The 16,234-nt window shown below is 41.9% G+C and overlaps 2 protein-coding genes across 2 annotated transcripts; both read left to right on the plus strand.

The window, feature by feature from the left end:
* Nucleotides 1–769: 769 nt before the first annotated feature.
* Nucleotides 770–6,108, plus strand: cdipt (CDP-diacylglycerol--inositol 3-phosphatidyltransferase (phosphatidylinositol synthase)). The gene is made up of 6 exons (XM_034711508.1): nt 770–963; nt 1,389–1,523; nt 2,213–2,366; nt 2,715–2,796; nt 2,909–2,990; nt 3,111–6,108. The coding sequence occupies exons 1-6, from the start codon at nt 921–923 to the stop codon at nt 3,251–3,253; spliced, it is 639 nt and encodes a 212-aa protein (XP_034567399.1). The 5' UTR covers nt 770–920; the 3' UTR covers nt 3,254–6,108.
* Nucleotides 6,109–7,321: 1,213 nt separating this feature from the next.
* LOC117831799 (myc-associated zinc finger protein) lies at nt 7,322–14,751 on the plus strand. Its single transcript, XM_034710662.1, has 8 exons — nt 7,322–8,420; nt 9,413–9,557; nt 10,257–10,660; nt 11,095–11,351; nt 11,789–11,852; nt 12,654–12,825; nt 12,957–13,391; nt 13,801–14,751. The coding sequence occupies exons 1-7, from the start codon at nt 8,388–8,390 to the stop codon at nt 13,280–13,282; spliced, it is 1,401 nt and encodes a 466-aa protein (XP_034566553.1). The 5' UTR covers nt 7,322–8,387; the 3' UTR covers nt 13,283–13,391; nt 13,801–14,751.
* The last annotated feature ends 1,483 nt before the right edge of the window (nt 14,752–16,234 follow it).

The following is a 16,234-nucleotide window of genomic DNA, read 5'->3' on the forward strand; positions in this document are numbered from 1 at the left end:
TGCGCTTTGGTTGCTTCTCTTATCAAGTGAGGGGGAAAAATCAGGACACTCAGACCGGAAATAGAGAACTCTATCCTTCAAAATAAAGAAACAACATGAATGTATCTGAAGCTATGGTTGAAAATTAATGATTTTTAGCCATAATTTAAGATACTGTGTTGTGAGTAAAATGAATATATTTAAAAGCCCTTAGTAGACATGTTTATATTACTTTGATAACTCAATTTTCCTTTATGACAAGTACATTTCATTTAATAACTTAAGATCTTTACTTCATGTCATGTGATTATAACTTGTTTTCAGAGTTATAAAAGTACAAAAAAACATGTAATTGGTTAAAATTATCAATGTAATGTCATGATCTGGCTCACTATTTCTAATATAGATCATCAGTAAAAGTCTGCTTGGGGCTACAGCAGAAATTTTAACTTGAAAGTATAACTTTAACTCGTCCAATGCACTTGAATTTTGTTAAAATCAACTAAAAATGCCACAAAATATCTGCAATGAGTGTGAACATCAGAATCATGGGAAAAAAACATTTAATATAAGGGGAGGAAAAGCTCCTCAATGCTGAAGCTGGATTTTCTCATCAACAAAGCTCTTCAGGTGACCGACATTAATCTTACCTCATGGTCTTGGCAGAAAAAGAATTGCAACAATATCGTATAAGAGTTTTATTCGATCTTAATATTTGATAACAGCAACTGAATATCCTTTAGTGCTTTTATTCTGAAGGGGAACTGAGCGGAAGTCACGTCTTGTTTTGAAAGCGTGAGCTCTGACGCTTGACAGGAAGTGGTTTTCAGGAAGTCTCAGAGGTTTTTCTGTCGCTTGGAGAGTTTCCTGCTCTGAAACAATCCTCTTACTGACCCTGAAGACCCGAGAGATCCTCAACAAGAAGGACAGACTCCTCAAACATGGCGGAGGAAAACATCTTCATGTTCGTCCCCAATCTAATCGGTGAGTTTTCACCGTCTGTGCTGACAGGTAGCATGTTAGCTTAGCATTAGCTGACAGGTGATGCTGCCTTCAAAATAATGTGGATTATAGTGCAGCTCAAATTCACAGTTTGATGGTTTAATTAATCCATTCACACCTCATGTAACCTTCAGGAACACATTTATATATTCTGTAGTGTTTGATTCTTTATTATAACATGCTGTTGATATCCAGACCTTTAATTAAACATGAAACTCTCTGTTTGCTCTTTAATGAGCAGATAAAGGCTTTATTTTTTTTCCATGTTATCATATATATGAACCTGCACAGGTCTCCACCTGGTTATTGACTCTGTACCAGTTTAAATATGTAATGTAATTATGAACTGTACAGCCAGGTTCAGCATCATGTGTGTCTCATCTCTGTGCCCTCCTCTCTGTCTGCAGGTTACGCCCGGATCGTGTTGGCCCTGCTCTCCTTCTTCCTGATGCCCTGCTGTCCCTGGCCGGCCGTCTTCTGCTACATGCTCAGCGCCCTGCTCGACTCCTTCGATGGCCACGCTGCACGAGCGCTCAATCAGTGTACATATCTCCAAAGATCACACTTCTGATTTACTTTAAGAACTGTCCTTGTTGTGATATCTAGATGACACATTAAGGATGCTAAACAAGGAGAGAAATCTCCCAACCATGAGGAGCCACACTCTAATACACTCCTCCTAGACCTAAACACTCTCCTCTGTTACAAACCTATCAAGTTACCCCGTGCTGGCACCTTGAAAGAAAGCATTTCTGCATTGCTTCACCTTTCAGACACACAGACTATACACTCTTATCTTATCAGTCTACGTCAGCACACAGTTATTTCATCCCTTCTCCCTCAGTGTTGCCTCTCAGGCTTCATCTCTGGTGGAATAAAGCTCTCTTAGGTTAAAGTTTGAAGCACCTTTACCTTACACTTGCTTATTTGTCCTCTGAGGTTGTTGTTTGTTATTTGATACGGGTTATCTGAAGCTTTTCTGCCCTCAGTTTTGCCTCTCAGAGTTTACTCAAGCCATTCCTTTGAGTACACATACAGTATAATCTACCTGGACTTTGGGGTCAGCTATTGTGGTTTTTTACCCTCAGACTTGCCTTCCAGAGTAACTGCTTAAATTCAAGTATTAACTTCAGTACAAATCCTTCCCTTCAGTCTTTCTTCTCCTTCTTTCACAGAACACTTTAGATCGTCTGATTTTGAATATCCACTGATTTTATTTTTCTCCTTTCAGCCACAAAGTTTGGAGCGATGCTGGACATGCTGACAGACCGCTGTGCCACCATGTGTCTGCTGGTGAACCTGTCCCTGCTCTACCCGTCATACACCTTCCTGTTTCAGCTCAGCATGTGTCTGGACATCGCAAGCCACTGGCTGCACCTGCACAGGTACATCACCCCAGAGAGGGAAGGGAAATACATGCTCTTTATTGTCTGATCTGTGTCCCACGTCAATGTCTATCCTCAGTAGCAGCCCAATCTGAGCAGTGAGAGAGAAAAAGAGAGCTTATCAAATAAATCAAGAGGAGAATTTAAGATATCCTCCATGTTCAAGTTATTGCTGCAGACGGTTACTGATGTTTCTGCCACAGTGTCAACAGACAGGACTGTAGCAAAGTGCCAGACTTCTTCCTGTGGATTGATTTGGACTTATTTGGATCAGGCAGATCTGCTCCTCTGGTTTCATTTCATCCAGATGTTTTTTATTCTCCTGTTTGTCTTCTTTTGTTTTCTCAGCTCTACAATAAAAGGATCAACTAGTCACAAGACCATTGACCTCTCAGGCAACCCCATCCTCCGCGTGTACTACACATCCAAAGTGAGCACACACATATACACACACACAAACACACAGGAAAGATGATGTAGTTTTCTTTGGATCTAATGTGTTTGTTTGTTTGTTTGTTTGTTTGTTTGTTTGTCTCCTGCAGCCCGTGCTGTTTGTGATGTGCGCTGGGAACGAGCTCTTCTTCTGTCTGCTCTACCTCCTCTATCACATCCCTGACCCTGCAGGTGAGTCCTGATCCTCCTCCTCGTACTTCTTAACCTTCATCAGATCTTTAACCGGCCTCCTCGCTGCAGGACGCTCAGGTGTGCTTCAGTGTTCTGACTCACTGTGTCTCTCTCCTGCAGCCTGGGTGTACATGCTGCTCGTGGTCAGCGGGATCATCTCCCTGATCAAGTCCGGCATCAGCGGCGTGCACCTCATCACGGCCTCGCAGAACATGGCCGCCCTCGATGTTGCAGAGCGAGAGCAAAGCAGGAAGACGCAGTGAGGGAGGAGAGAGTGAGTGAGACCTTCAGGAACAAATCCGACACTCGTATTTATTATTTTAAAGGTTACAGGCAGACGTAAAGAAGGTGACTTAAAGACGTGATCAGAAACAATCATCAAAGAAAGGAAGAATTTATGACCAAATTTAACAACATTTGAATTCCAAACGCAGCGTGAGTCTGAGCGGGGCGACATTCACGAGTTCAACAGTTTCCACAGTTTGACTTTTTCTGCTCTGATTTATTTTACAAACAGAAACAAGAAGATTTAACTTCAGAGGGTCACAGGAACAAAACCATGTGTCATCTCTGACTCTGTGTTTCTCTGTGCAGATGTTCTCAACCAGGATCAGAGAGATTAATATAACATCTGTCACAGGCATTTAATGAGTGAGATTATGTTTATATATCAGTTTAATCACCTCACTTAAAACCAGTATGTGTGAAAATCTGAAGAGGTGTTAGTAAAGTGGAGGTAGGGCCGGGCGAGACAGACTGAAAATCAAATCTCTGATCTTTTTTTGAGGTTTTTGGGTATTTTTCTTTTCCTTCATAAAACAAAAACAAAACAACAAACAAACTTTTGGAACAATATCTTCATGAACGCTGGCAGCAGTGTTGTTGTGTATGTGTGTGTGTAAGGAAGTAAATAAAGGGGAGGGTGTGAACCTTGGGAATCTAAGAGGAGCATCAGAGGAAGTTGGAGAAAAAAAATCAAACTTTTCATTTTTAAAAATCCTCTTTAATCACAAATTCAAACTGATGTATCGCCCGGCCCTATGCCCGGTCTTAAAAGGTCTGCATGGAGCACATGCAGGTTTAAAGTCACATTAATCATGTATTTACTAACAACACACTGAGGGACTTCTAACTCCAGAAACCTGCTGAAATCAGAGTGACTGTTCTGCAGAGAGGAAGGAAACAAACCACATGATCAGAAAAGTCAAGATCATGTAAAAAAGCACTTATAAGTGAGGAGATTTAATGTTGGACATGTGTTTTTGTATATAATCTGGGGTCTAAGTGACTAAAGTACTAAAAGATTTGAATTAAACGTGTCTGACAACATTAGAGGAAGTCATAAAATAACAGAGGGAGCAATGTTCTGCAAATAAACTTAAAGTCTGGTGCTCTGAAGAGAGGAATCTTTGTTTAAGTGAAAAATCCTCAGACTGCTTCACAAACTGTCTCTGTAGAGATTCAGACATTAAAACAAAACTCTGATCCTGTCAGAGTCATGAAAGATCTTTTATTGGACAGTCTTTGATCAGCTGCAGTTGTCTCAAAGATTACATTGCAGCCAGCCGACACATTTCACTGGATTATTCCCAGAACCTTAAAGACATGTAGACGCCACATGATGTCAGACAGGCCCTCTGTTTTAAAGCAGTATTATCCCCCCTGTGTGAACTGGTAACAAGCTTTCAAAGACTGACTATGTGACGATCATGGAAGTGTATCTGGAGGCTCTTTGCAGGATTGTTATCTGTTTCAGTTACGTTAATCATCGAGCAGCTCATCAGTCAAAGATCCAGAGTTAAATATTTACTCTGACTTCCTGTGGAATCAGTTCCAGCTCAGAGTAAAGAGTCACAGCAGTCTGAAGTCACTCTATGGATACTAACACATGTATGAGACGTATTTCCACTGAAGTTTAACATCGATGTGAGATTTATTTAAGTCTAACATACATTAAACTTACAGATAATCAGACGGTCTTATTAGAATTACAAAGCGAGGAGGTTCAAATCTTAATCTTTCACCCTGCCTGATTCACTCTCTGAAGCTTTGTAAAGGTGAAGAAATCTTCTAGTTTGACTTAATAGATTAGTTATTTAGTTATTTCTCACTAAATCAAAACATAAATATAACAATTCAACACATTTAAATATGACAGACCTTTCTTTCACCACTTTCAGACGTTTTATGGACCAACTGATTTATAACGTTTCAGTTTCCCTCACTCTGTACTTCTTACTTTCTTTGCCTCCCTTTCAAAAGATCTATAAATCAGAAATAAGGTCTTTACTTTGACTCCATGATGGGAACCCAAACTGTTGCTGCCGCCTCACCTAATCCAAACTCCTCTGTAGTTTGGATGAAACGCTGTTCTTAAAGGAAATCTGCTCCTCACTTCCTGATTTGTATTTTATGATTTTCGTTGTGTCCTTGAACTCGACGACACACTCAGACCAAAACACTGAAGGTTTCAGTTTACGCAGACGACATCCTTTTGTTCCCGCTGAAGAAGAAATCACAAACTTTAAACAACAAAACAAAAAGCATTTATTTTCAGGACAGAGCGACGGGCAGAGGGTGCTTCTATATTCCTGTTTTGGTGTCATTATTACTTTGGTGGATTCCTGCTTTGGTGTCGGTTTAAAGGCAATGAGTCCGTGCTTCTTTGACATTAAGCTGTCGTTTCTTTGTGGTAGAAGAGACCTGTTTTTATTTAGTCTACTTTAGATATAGAGCGTTATGCAGGTCATAAGTTGTACCTCACACGATGAGCACCAAGTATTACATTTGATGGTTTTTGCGTTGTGCATTTTGAAGTCACTGACCATGTTTGTGCTGCTCATGAAATACTGTAAAGCCAAGTTTCAATGCAGAATATGTTTTAGAAATACATGTGAGATTTAAATACATGCCTCTTGTTTTTCAATGGAACTTATTACAAAGAATGTATTATTATGATTCTATATATATATATATAATGTATGTGTGTTCACAGATTACAGCAGAGTGAAATGCTATATCATTAGTCATTAGAATATTTGACGGTTATTTTGTTTGGGGTGCAGCTGGTTTGGATTTACTGTACAAGTAGCCACAAAATAAAGACAGTGAAAACACAGTGTTGTTGCGTTTATCTTCATGGACATTTGTTTTATTTATCACATACTCATCATGTTACACACAGGGTGACTCAAACATTCAATACATTCAGCACATACATGGTTTTATTAGTGTTTGTGAAAATAAAACACATTTGATTCAACAGGTAAGATGCAAAGTTCATATCTAAACATCTAAAAATCATATCCACAGAATCAACAAATACTTATTATTCTACTCTCACAATAATATATACACATTAACTGAATCTCATCCTTATAACAGTTTCATTCCATCTTTATTTATTATTTTGTTCAAATTTGAGGCACTTATTTAATTAAATACTGTTTTATTTTAAATTATTATAGACACATTATTCATTCACATTGTTCATTTATTTATTTTTTAAATTTAATGTGGATTTTGTATTATTTATTTAGTTATAAATTAGATCTTATCTTATGATTTTTACAAATTACCTCTCAGAAATGTAATGTTTTATTCTGTTTTACTTTATTTACTTTTAGTGTTGCATCTTAGTTTATTTTACAGGTTTGATCTTTTAGTGTTTTATTATTTTATTAATGAGTTTTAACATCTTATTTTCACTCAGTTCGTTTGTTTATTTTTTATTTATGTATTTTACATGTAATGTTCTTCACCTTACATATGGATTGTGTGGTTATATTATTAGAAGTATATTTTTAATTGATTCTATTTTTATGTACAGCATTTTGTGTTCATTATCATTGTATGAAAAGCGCTTTACAAATAAAGTCTGATTGATTGAAATTATTTAATTTAGTCTCAGTTTATCTACAGAAAGTCATTCATGCCACTAATTTACAGAAACAGTGTCTATAAAATGTCATGAACTCTTACAGATCACTTTCTTAAATTTCTTTGGGAGAAAAAGTAAAAAAATAAAAATAAAATACAGAATAGTAATAATAAATAAATAAATAAATAAATAAATAAATAAATATTAAAAATAAATAAAAAATAAATAAAAATAAATAATAAATAATTAAATAATAATAAATAAATAATAAATAAATAAATAAATAATAATAATAAATAAATATGATATTTCTACACCTTTTTTGTCAGAGTCTATAAAAAGGTGAAATCCCAGTTAAATGTATATAATGTATAACAGTCTGGACTCAGGTCTCATGTGCATGATATAAAACTGTTTCTGGATGGAGTCTGGAGGTCCAGAGGAGTCCGACCCTCCACAGCAGGACGTCATGTTGGATCCAGCTGTTGCAGTCGCGCGCATCGTTACCTTTAAGATGATAAAGACTTGAATGATCTAAACCCGACCTAGACCCGACACCATCTTTAGTTCTCTGTTAGACTTATATCCGGGTCAGCCCCCAGACCGGGTGCACTGTGGAGGATCTATTGATCAGAAGGAGGAAATTAAAGCTGCGCTCATTCTAAATGTCGGATCTCATTTTGTGTCGGCCAACAGAGAAGCGGCGGCGGGGGCGAGGGGGACGAGCCGGGACCAGGAGGGACCAGGACCAGACCACCGGGTCCGTGAGGAGGGTGCTCACACAAAATACTTTCCCTTTAAAGCAGAGAGGGACAGAGGGGGTGAAGAAGAGATAAAAAAAAGAAAAGGAAGAAAGACAGAGAGGGAGGGAGGGCGAGAGGGAGCGAGGGAGAGAGAGGGAGAGAATCTGAAAAAAAGAGAAAGATGTCATCCTGTCGATCCAAACAGCGAGGCGGAGCCACGGACCGAGGCCGACCACACGCTCTGTAGCCCGGGGACGCTCCGTACGCAACACCGAGGCTTCGGAGGAGACGCTGCGGCCTTTTTTTTGGAGCTATCGCAAATAAAGACTCTCTCTGCTGCTGACTATGATCAGCTCGACTTCTCAGCTTCTGTAAAGAGACTCTCTATCTTCTGCATGCAGTTCACCACATTTTGTTACAGTAGACATAAGCAAATGATATTAAAATGCACCATTAAAGCAAGCAAGCATGATACCAACCATTCTGTCGCATTTACAGACTCATCCTGTCAGTGTCTGCCAACAGACTGCCACGATCACTAAGAACTCATTGTGATCATCATTCAGTGTCAGGTGATTAAAGCTGCTTGGTGGTCAGATCTATGTCCATGCATTAACCCGGGTAGCTGCAGGAGAGAAGCTGCACAGGCCTCAGGTTGTTTTCAGAGCAGCAGCAGTACTTGGAACATTTCTTGTCGGGCTCGGTTCCCCTCCTCCCTCTCCCCCCCTTTTTGATCCCGGACTGCTCAGCCTTTGGTCCCCGCAGTGTTCCAGGATGGACACCTCCTGGAGTAATTTCCTCTTTCAGGTAAGTCTTAATTGTTGCTTTGGCTGCTCTGTGGTTTGGGTGTTTTTAAGGAGGAGGAAAGAGAAGGTGGGTGGGGGGGATGTTGACATCTTCATGGGGTTGGATGGGGAGGGAGGGGGGTTAAAAAATTGAAGGAGGTCAGGGAGGGGTCAGGGTAGAGCTGGCTGCTTTCATCAAAACTTCTTTAATTTAAAGCATTTCATATTATCAAATAACCCCCCACACCCACCCACCCACCCCATCCCCCTCTTTTTAGTTTTCTATAAAACATCATGATCCTGTGAGGCCACCCATTGGTCCACAGAATACCCTTTAAAGCTCCTCTGAGAAGTTTTTTAACCATTCATGAAACAGACTGATATTAAGAGTACCGCCTCTTTTAGACATGAAACTACAAACAATACAAGATTTGCTGTTCCTTTATTATAATATTTAAATTCAAACTTCTTTTAAGGGGGTAGGTGTCAGACGAGACGTCACAGTATGCTTTGAAAAAACAGCCTGCTTTCACTTCATATTCAAAGTGAGCAACAGATTTGACAGTTAAAAATCTCATCCTGCATTCTCCTATCAGAAAACACTACTCATGCATGCATGAAAAGGACATGGTATCACTTTGTCCACAAGGGGGCGCCAAACTCAACAGAAGTCAGTTCACAGGAGCTTTAAGCTGCCTTCCTCATTTTAAGTCACAATAAGACAATTTTTTATCACAAAGTTACAACGCTGGAAGATTTTTCATGCTGTTTTCTCCATTTTCCTGCAAATATGATCTTATTTGCCAAATAAACATCATGCTGGATTGAATAAGACTTAAAAAAACGAGGGACTGTGACTTAACACTCTTTAAAAATGTAAAGGATTAACATCTTGAGACTCACAGCATGCTTAGTGTCATCTTTGATGAGTCTTATATCAACAGAAGTGTCCTTAATGGTTGATAATAAGTCTGTGTACTGAAAGATTAATATTAAATATGTTCCTCTTCGCAGACGCCGTCGACTCAGAGCCAGCCGGACACGCCTCTTCAGTCCGAGCTGCTGCCTGAGCTGACCGCTCAGAGTCCCCCAGCAGAGCACATAGTGACGCCGCCATCCACCGTCGACACCGCCGCCCTGAGCGAGGAGCCTCTACCTGGTGAGGACGGGGAGAGGGGGCGTCTCAAACTGTTGTACTGCAGGGTGTCGTGTCAAACAGGGCTTGATTCTCATGACATTTGTGCCCTAGTTGGATCCTTACAAACAGAAAATGTGGAGAGAGGGTGCAGCAAAGCAACAGAACTGAAAGGAAGTAATGTAAGCGAACTACAGATGTTTGTGAACACACACTAGAATAGTTTGGAGAACAAAGCACACTTGATTCATTCACTGACGTAGGAACAGAATTCATAGATAGGATGGCGTATCATCATATTTAAGGAGCCATCAACCCTGCCACAGGTACAGCATCATTCTGTGGGAAACACTGATCCAGAGCAGTCCGTTTTAAAAGATAAAGATGGAAGTAACAATAAATAAACACTTAAAGACAACACCATAAAAGATTCAGTTGCAGAACACACAGAAAGCAACGCTCAGGGCGTTTAGAACTGGTGTCATGATGTAGTTTGTCCAGCAGGGTGCGCTCTACCTCCACAGTTTGTGAATCCTCTCAGCACTGTCTGCTGTCAGCACCTCCTGTGATTGGTTGCCAGGATAGAAACATGAACGTCTCTTTGTAGATTATATTATAAAAACAAAGACATTAACAGAGTGTGAGATGCTTTGATGATTACCTGACTCACATTAGTAACTGAAATCTGAATGTTCTCTTTTGTCCTTCTTCTGTATTCTGCAGTCAAACCACTCACCAAGCCGAGCCGGCCGGCCCACATCTGTGCCACCTGCAACAAGGAGTTCAAGAACAGCTACAACCTGCGGCGGCACCAGTCCGTGCACACGGGGATCAAGATGAAAGACCGGGTCGCCCGAGAGAAGGAGGACGGAGGGAAGGTGGCACGGGTGGAGAAGCAGACCATCCCTCTCTCCTTACTTCAGCTCACTCTGCCCCCTCAGCCAGTCTCTCTTCCTCCACCTCCCCCCACCACCACCATCGCCCAAGACCCCCTCCCTCAGCCCGGTCAGCACACCAACCAAGAGAGCCAGCAGATCTCTGTGTCCATCGCCCCGGCCACGGTCACGATGGCTGCACCGCCGCAACCCATTCAGGCAGCTGTTGTCGTCGTGGGCTCGATGGAGCAGGTGGGTGGGCTGAGAATCAGATCCGTGTAGCAGACTTCAGATTTGTGGTCAGTCTTTCTTTTCATTTAGAGCTGAATGTCGCTCCCCTCCCTGATGTGTAGCTCTCTGCATCCGGTGCTCGAGCAGACACAGCTGACCACGGCGAGCACATCACCTGCAGCTGCATGAACACACCGGTACCCACACATAGACCATAACCGGGTCGCTCAGCCACATTTACCGTCTATTTTAACTCCCCCATCTGTGTCCTCAATCAGTTAGAGAACATATCTGACCTTTAAGTGGAAAGTCGTCCTCACTGGGACATCAAAATGTTGATTGTGATGTGATTTTTCTGAAACACCTGGAGGTGATATGAAAAATGAGGCACAACCGTCCTTCAACTTTAGTCCTCAGAGGTTTTAACTCATAACTCCTCTCCTGCTGCTCCACAGAACCCAAACCCCAATCCCAGTCCCAACACCAACCAGGTGAGGAAGAACCACGCCTGCGAGGCCTGCGGGAAGGCCTTCAGAGACGTCTACCACCTCAACCGTCACCGACTGTCCCACTCGGACGAGAAGCCGTACTCCTGCCCGATCTGCCAGCAGCGCTTCAAGAGGAAAGACAGGATGAGCTATCACGTGCGCTCGCACCAAGGCGGCGTGGAGAAACCTTACATCTGTCCTCACTGCGCTAAGGCTTTCTCCAGGTACATACTCACATACATAAAATCTGTTAAAGTTCTGTGTCCTCACCTAGACGGATCAGAGAGGAGTTCTGGTGCCTTATCTTACATATTTGGACCTTGTATATAAAGTATATGGGATCTAAAGGACTGATAGATTACACACACAAACTAAAACTTCAACTCCTGTTTCCTGCAAGGTAAAATAACCGACTTCTTCTCTTCAGCAGTAACGTATTTAATGTAGGAATCCTTCCTTTAGTGTCGTCAGATTCTCAGAGTAAGAATCTAAAAAGGTGACAGCCACTGAAAGAACTTTTAGAACCGCCTGATGCACCTTTATCTGAGAATATGTAAGCATGACCCAGACTTTAAGATACTGTTATTACCCTACAAGTCCATACAAATCATAGAATCTGGAGATAAATATCTTCTCTTATTTGTTTTTGTTTTTTTTGCAGACCAGACCATCTCAACAGCCACGTTCGACAGGTGCACTCTACAGAGAGACCGTTCAAGTGCACGGTAACATCTCACCTTATTTACTAAAGTTCATCTTCATGAAAACATGAGAATGATGCTGATTATAGTGAAGGATCTTTGGGATGAAACTCAAACTTAACAGACACCCTGCAAGCTAACTTTGCAGACTTTGAGCCCTTTGTACATGACAACAGCCAGGGTCAGATCGCAACTGTTGCCTTTGCTGTGAGTCAACCTCTCTCTCTCTGTCCCTCACGAGAGGAACAGAGATTTGCAAATCTCAACAAAACTACCTTTAACGGGGCGCTGGTGGCCTAGTGGTCTAAGCGCCCCACGTACAGATGCTACAGTCCTCGTCGGAGGGGTCGCCGGCTCGAGTCCCGGCTGGTTGACCATTTCCTGCATGTCTTCCCTCACTCTCTACTCCCCACATTTCCTGTCTTTCTTCAGCTGTCCTATAAAATAAAGGCAAAAAGCCCCAAAAGATATAACTGTAAAACTTCCTTTAACACTAGCTGTGGTATGATGCTGCACAAAACTTATACTTACGCTCTCTTTGAAAATCAGTGTGCAGGTTGGCGATACTGTACTTAGAGGGTCATTTGCATCAGTGTGATGAAATGTGCTGAATGTCAGGTATTTCAAAAGATATCTACATGTGTTTATTTGATTGATTGAAACTTTTACAGCCAAGTTTTTAGTTTAGAATAATAAGAGGAGTGTATTTTTTGTGTTCCAACATGTTGATAGATGATTTCAGAACGCCTTCTTCTACTCTCAGCTTGTTTCTTGCACCTCTTCTAACTTCATGTAACGTACGTGTCTCCATCTCGTTCTCCACAGACGTGCACGTCAGCGTTCGCCACGCGGGATCGTCTCCGCGCCCACCTGATCCGTCACGAGGAGAAGGTTCCATGTCACATCTGTGGGAAGCTGCTGTCTGCTGCGTACATCACCGACCACATGAGGGTCCACAACCAGTCGCAGCACCACCAGTGTCACCTCTGCAACCGCAGTAAGCCTCAGGATGGATACACAGATCTACATTACTCATCTCAAACCGGGAAAGAGTTTTCGTTTCCTCGTTTGGGAGAGAATAAAATAGACCGAACACACATTTAGGGAGTGTTTGTGATTGTCTTCCAGGCTTCACCACCCTCACCTACCTGCGTGTCCACGCCCAGAAGCACCACGGCCAGGAGTGGAAGGAGAGCGGAGGGGCGCGGGGGGGCTTTGGTGGGACCGGGGCCGGTGGGGTGCTGCTCTGCCAGCTGTGCGGGGTGCAGTGCAAGACAGCCACGCAGCTCCAGGGTCACATGGGCACCCACGCCAACCAGGGTGACCCTAACCCAGACCCAACGAGCTCAGGTCCCGTGGGCACCACCAGCGTGGCTGTCACTGTGTCCAGCGCTAGCACAGTGGGACTGCTGGTAACTGACTGCTCCAGTATCGCCCCCCAGCCTCACAGCTAGCATGCTGGGAGGGTGAGGGGAGGGGGGGGCGGGGCCGGGGATGGTGGCAGGGAAAATGGTAAAATAAGGACGTGTGGAGGAGAGGACCGAGAGACAGCATACAATCCAGGTGTGTGTGTGTGTGTGTGTGTGTGTGTGTGGAACATTTCCAGATATAACTCCACAGGCTAGTCTCTTCAAAGTGACCTGTGTGAACTCTGATAAATGTCTTAAGGTGATACTACCTGGTCTCTACATTCTTCCTCTGTATAATCAGTATTGTACCCACATTGGTCGAGCTCTACAGAATATAAATACGGACATGCAGCTGTAATAAGCTCAGATTTATATGCATCTATTACAACTTTCTTAACAGCTCTTTTGCAGCATGATTAAAGAGTAACTCTCTGACAACTGGACAACTAAAACTTACCTCATTAATAAAAGTATCAGAGGTGTTTCAGTGCATTAGATTTAAACTATTTAAACATGATAACTTAGTGTGAAGTTAACAGCTTGTTTTCATTGTTTCCTAACAGACTGCCAGAAGTGGAGACGGGACGGCAGAGCCTGCCGTTGAAATCATCCTTCCTCCACAGCATCACTCATGACTTCATGAGGCCTTTACGGACCTTTTGTCTGTTTCAGTGAAGCCCAGCGAGAGAGCGAGAGAGCGAGAGAGAGAGAGAGAGAGAGAGAGAGAGAGAGAGAGAGAGACTGGTTAGGGTTAGGGATGAGGTCCGGAGAGAGAGAGAGAGAGAGAGAGAGAGAGAGAGAGAGAGAGAGAGAGAGAGAGAGAGAGAGACTCTTAATACCTGCACATGTTACATACTGTACAATGTCCTCCAAGTCAGATACCAGAGAAGAGACTGCAGATAAGAGGATTAGAAAACATCTGCTCATTCATTAGAAAGAAAATTAATGTGTATTTTTTATTAATATGGCTTTAGCACTTAGCTGTTTCTATTTGCCATGATGTCATTGTTTTGATTTCGACTAACTTGCACAGCCTGTCATGATTGTGTAAAGCTGTTGCTGTTTTGGATGATTTATACTTCATGATATCAGTGTTTGTTTATGATAGGGACCTGAGCGCCTCGGCTTCACGTTGACATGATTTTTCTCAGTTCCCCCATAATTTATAGCAAAACAGTCTCCAGTTTGCCTTTGTCAGATTCCTCAGAGAAGCATTTAACAGATCATGGGAACAGCTGTTTCAGATGGGCCATCATGTATATAATTATATGTAGCTGATAAAGGCAAACTAATACTTGTTTGTGTATATTCCCCATGAACATTGAATGTGCATAACTTTCTCTGCTTCATATGATCTTCGCTCTTACTCTGGATGCTGGTTTGTAATTCTTAAAGGTAAATTGTACTTTGTAGCTACCTTGGTGACACATTTTCTGTGGCTGTGCATATTGATTGTACTCGATGCATAGTGCATACCGCCTCGTTACTACCGTATTAAAAGCAGTAAAATGCATGTCTGGGTTCAAGTCGGAAGTTCTTGATAATTCAATTCAATTCAAAACCTTTATTTATTCTCAAAAAGACATTAAGGTTTCCCTCATTTCGTCGAGATCCCAGGCTCATTAGAAACAACAAACAAACAAACAAACACAATCATTCACAAAATAATAGATTAATTAAAACACAGACAGTTTGAGACACAGTGGTCTGAGATCAAAGTCTTAAATTCTGCAAAAAAGGGAATGGATGTCAACTTTAAAGTCTGTTAGAGAGTATTCCATGATCTAGGGGCATCAATGGAAAATGCTGATCTACCCAGCTCAGTGTTAACTCGAGGTGCTTTCAGAATGAGCCAATCAAAAGAGTGAGTCCCGTAGGATCAATTATTCCATTCCAACAAGTCTGTAAGGTAGGTGGGAAGCTTTCCAACAAGCGCTTTAAAAAATAAACAAAAGCCAGTGTTTGTTTCTCCTCTGCTCAAGAGAGGGCACCTTCTCATACAGCACACAGGGATGTGTGTAATATCTGTCACCAGTGATGAATCTGAGAGCAGAGTGGTAAACAGAGTCAAACTGTTCAAAGTGGAAACAATGTCATTGATATAAATAGTGAACAAAACTGGGCCCAGAGCAGAACCCTGTGGCACTCCTCTATCAATCAACAGACAGTCTGATTTGGTCTGACCAAATTTGACACATTGGGATCTGTCAGACAACAAATCCGGATAGGTCTTTTCTGATGCACAGATGTTCTCATGTGGTTGGGCCAAAGGGTTGCCAACTGTCCTGTATTAGCCAGGACATCCCGTATATTGATCCAAAATTAACTTAAAATATCTGTTAACTGGGACTTGTCATGTAAGGACTTCTCTCTGGCTGCAAAAGGACAAAAGTCTGCTTGAGTCAGTCAAGAGCAGCAAACAGTATCCATGGAAAAAGTACATTTGGTGAGTCATTCTCCTCTTTTGTATTTAATTTTTCTTTTTGCCTGTTTTTTGATGTAAAGAGCCAAACTCAGGTATGCATACTCCAAACTCTTTCACTCTCTGGTTCTTTTGACCCGTCTGTATTTGTATATACCCATTCCAGTGCTGGCACAAATAAGATTGGATCACTCTCACAACACCCCCTACTTCCTTTCTCTTACAGTCATTTAGCATACTCCAGTCAACCTGAGGATCTGGGATCATGCATGTCTGGATTCAAGTCGAGGTTCTTGATAAGCCTTTGCTGATAGTGAGGCATTTTTCGACCGCAGAAACTTCACCCCAGAACTAGGGACTTTACCCCTGAACTACATGCGTTCAGACCGGAGGAGCCAGGGTCTAAATTTAGTTCAGGGGTAGTTAATCTCCCCCTGAAAAGCCCCTGCTTTGGGGGTAGTACTTTTAAAAGGTCCTGGGACTTTCGGCTGAACGTTGTTTGTGGAGTTTTGTTGAAACACAGAGGGAGATCCTGGGAATGAAAACTAGTTTAATTAAGATTTCAAAATATTCTT

Source organism: Notolabrus celidotus, chromosome 20, assembly GCF_009762535.1.
Source record: "Notolabrus celidotus isolate fNotCel1 chromosome 20, fNotCel1.pri, whole genome shotgun sequence".
Classification (NCBI taxonomy): Eukaryota; Metazoa; Chordata; class Actinopteri; order Labriformes; family Labridae; genus Notolabrus; species Notolabrus celidotus.

Bases quoted from the DNA above. Each gene is read 5' to 3' on its own strand.
- cdipt (XM_034711508.1), top strand. From the start codon at position 921: ATGGCGGAGGAAAACATCTTCATGTTCGTCCCCAATCTAATCG. The intron at 2,797-2,908 runs GTGAGCACACAC...TGTCTCCTGCAG, and splicing joins GCGTGTACTACACATCCAAA to CCCGTGCTGTTTGTGATGTG. The intron at 2,991-3,110 runs GTGAGTCCTGAT...TCTCTCCTGCAG, and splicing joins TCACATCCCTGACCCTGCAG to CCTGGGTGTACATGCTGCTC.
- LOC117831799 (XM_034710662.1), top strand. From the start codon at position 8,388: ATGGACACCTCCTGGAGTAATTTCCTCTTTCAG. The intron at 9,558-10,256 runs GTGAGGACGGGG...TGTATTCTGCAG, and splicing joins GAGCGAGGAGCCTCTACCTG to TCAAACCACTCACCAAGCCG. The intron at 10,661-11,094 runs GTGGGTGGGCTG...GCTGCTCCACAG, and splicing joins TCGTGGGCTCGATGGAGCAG to AACCCAAACCCCAATCCCAG.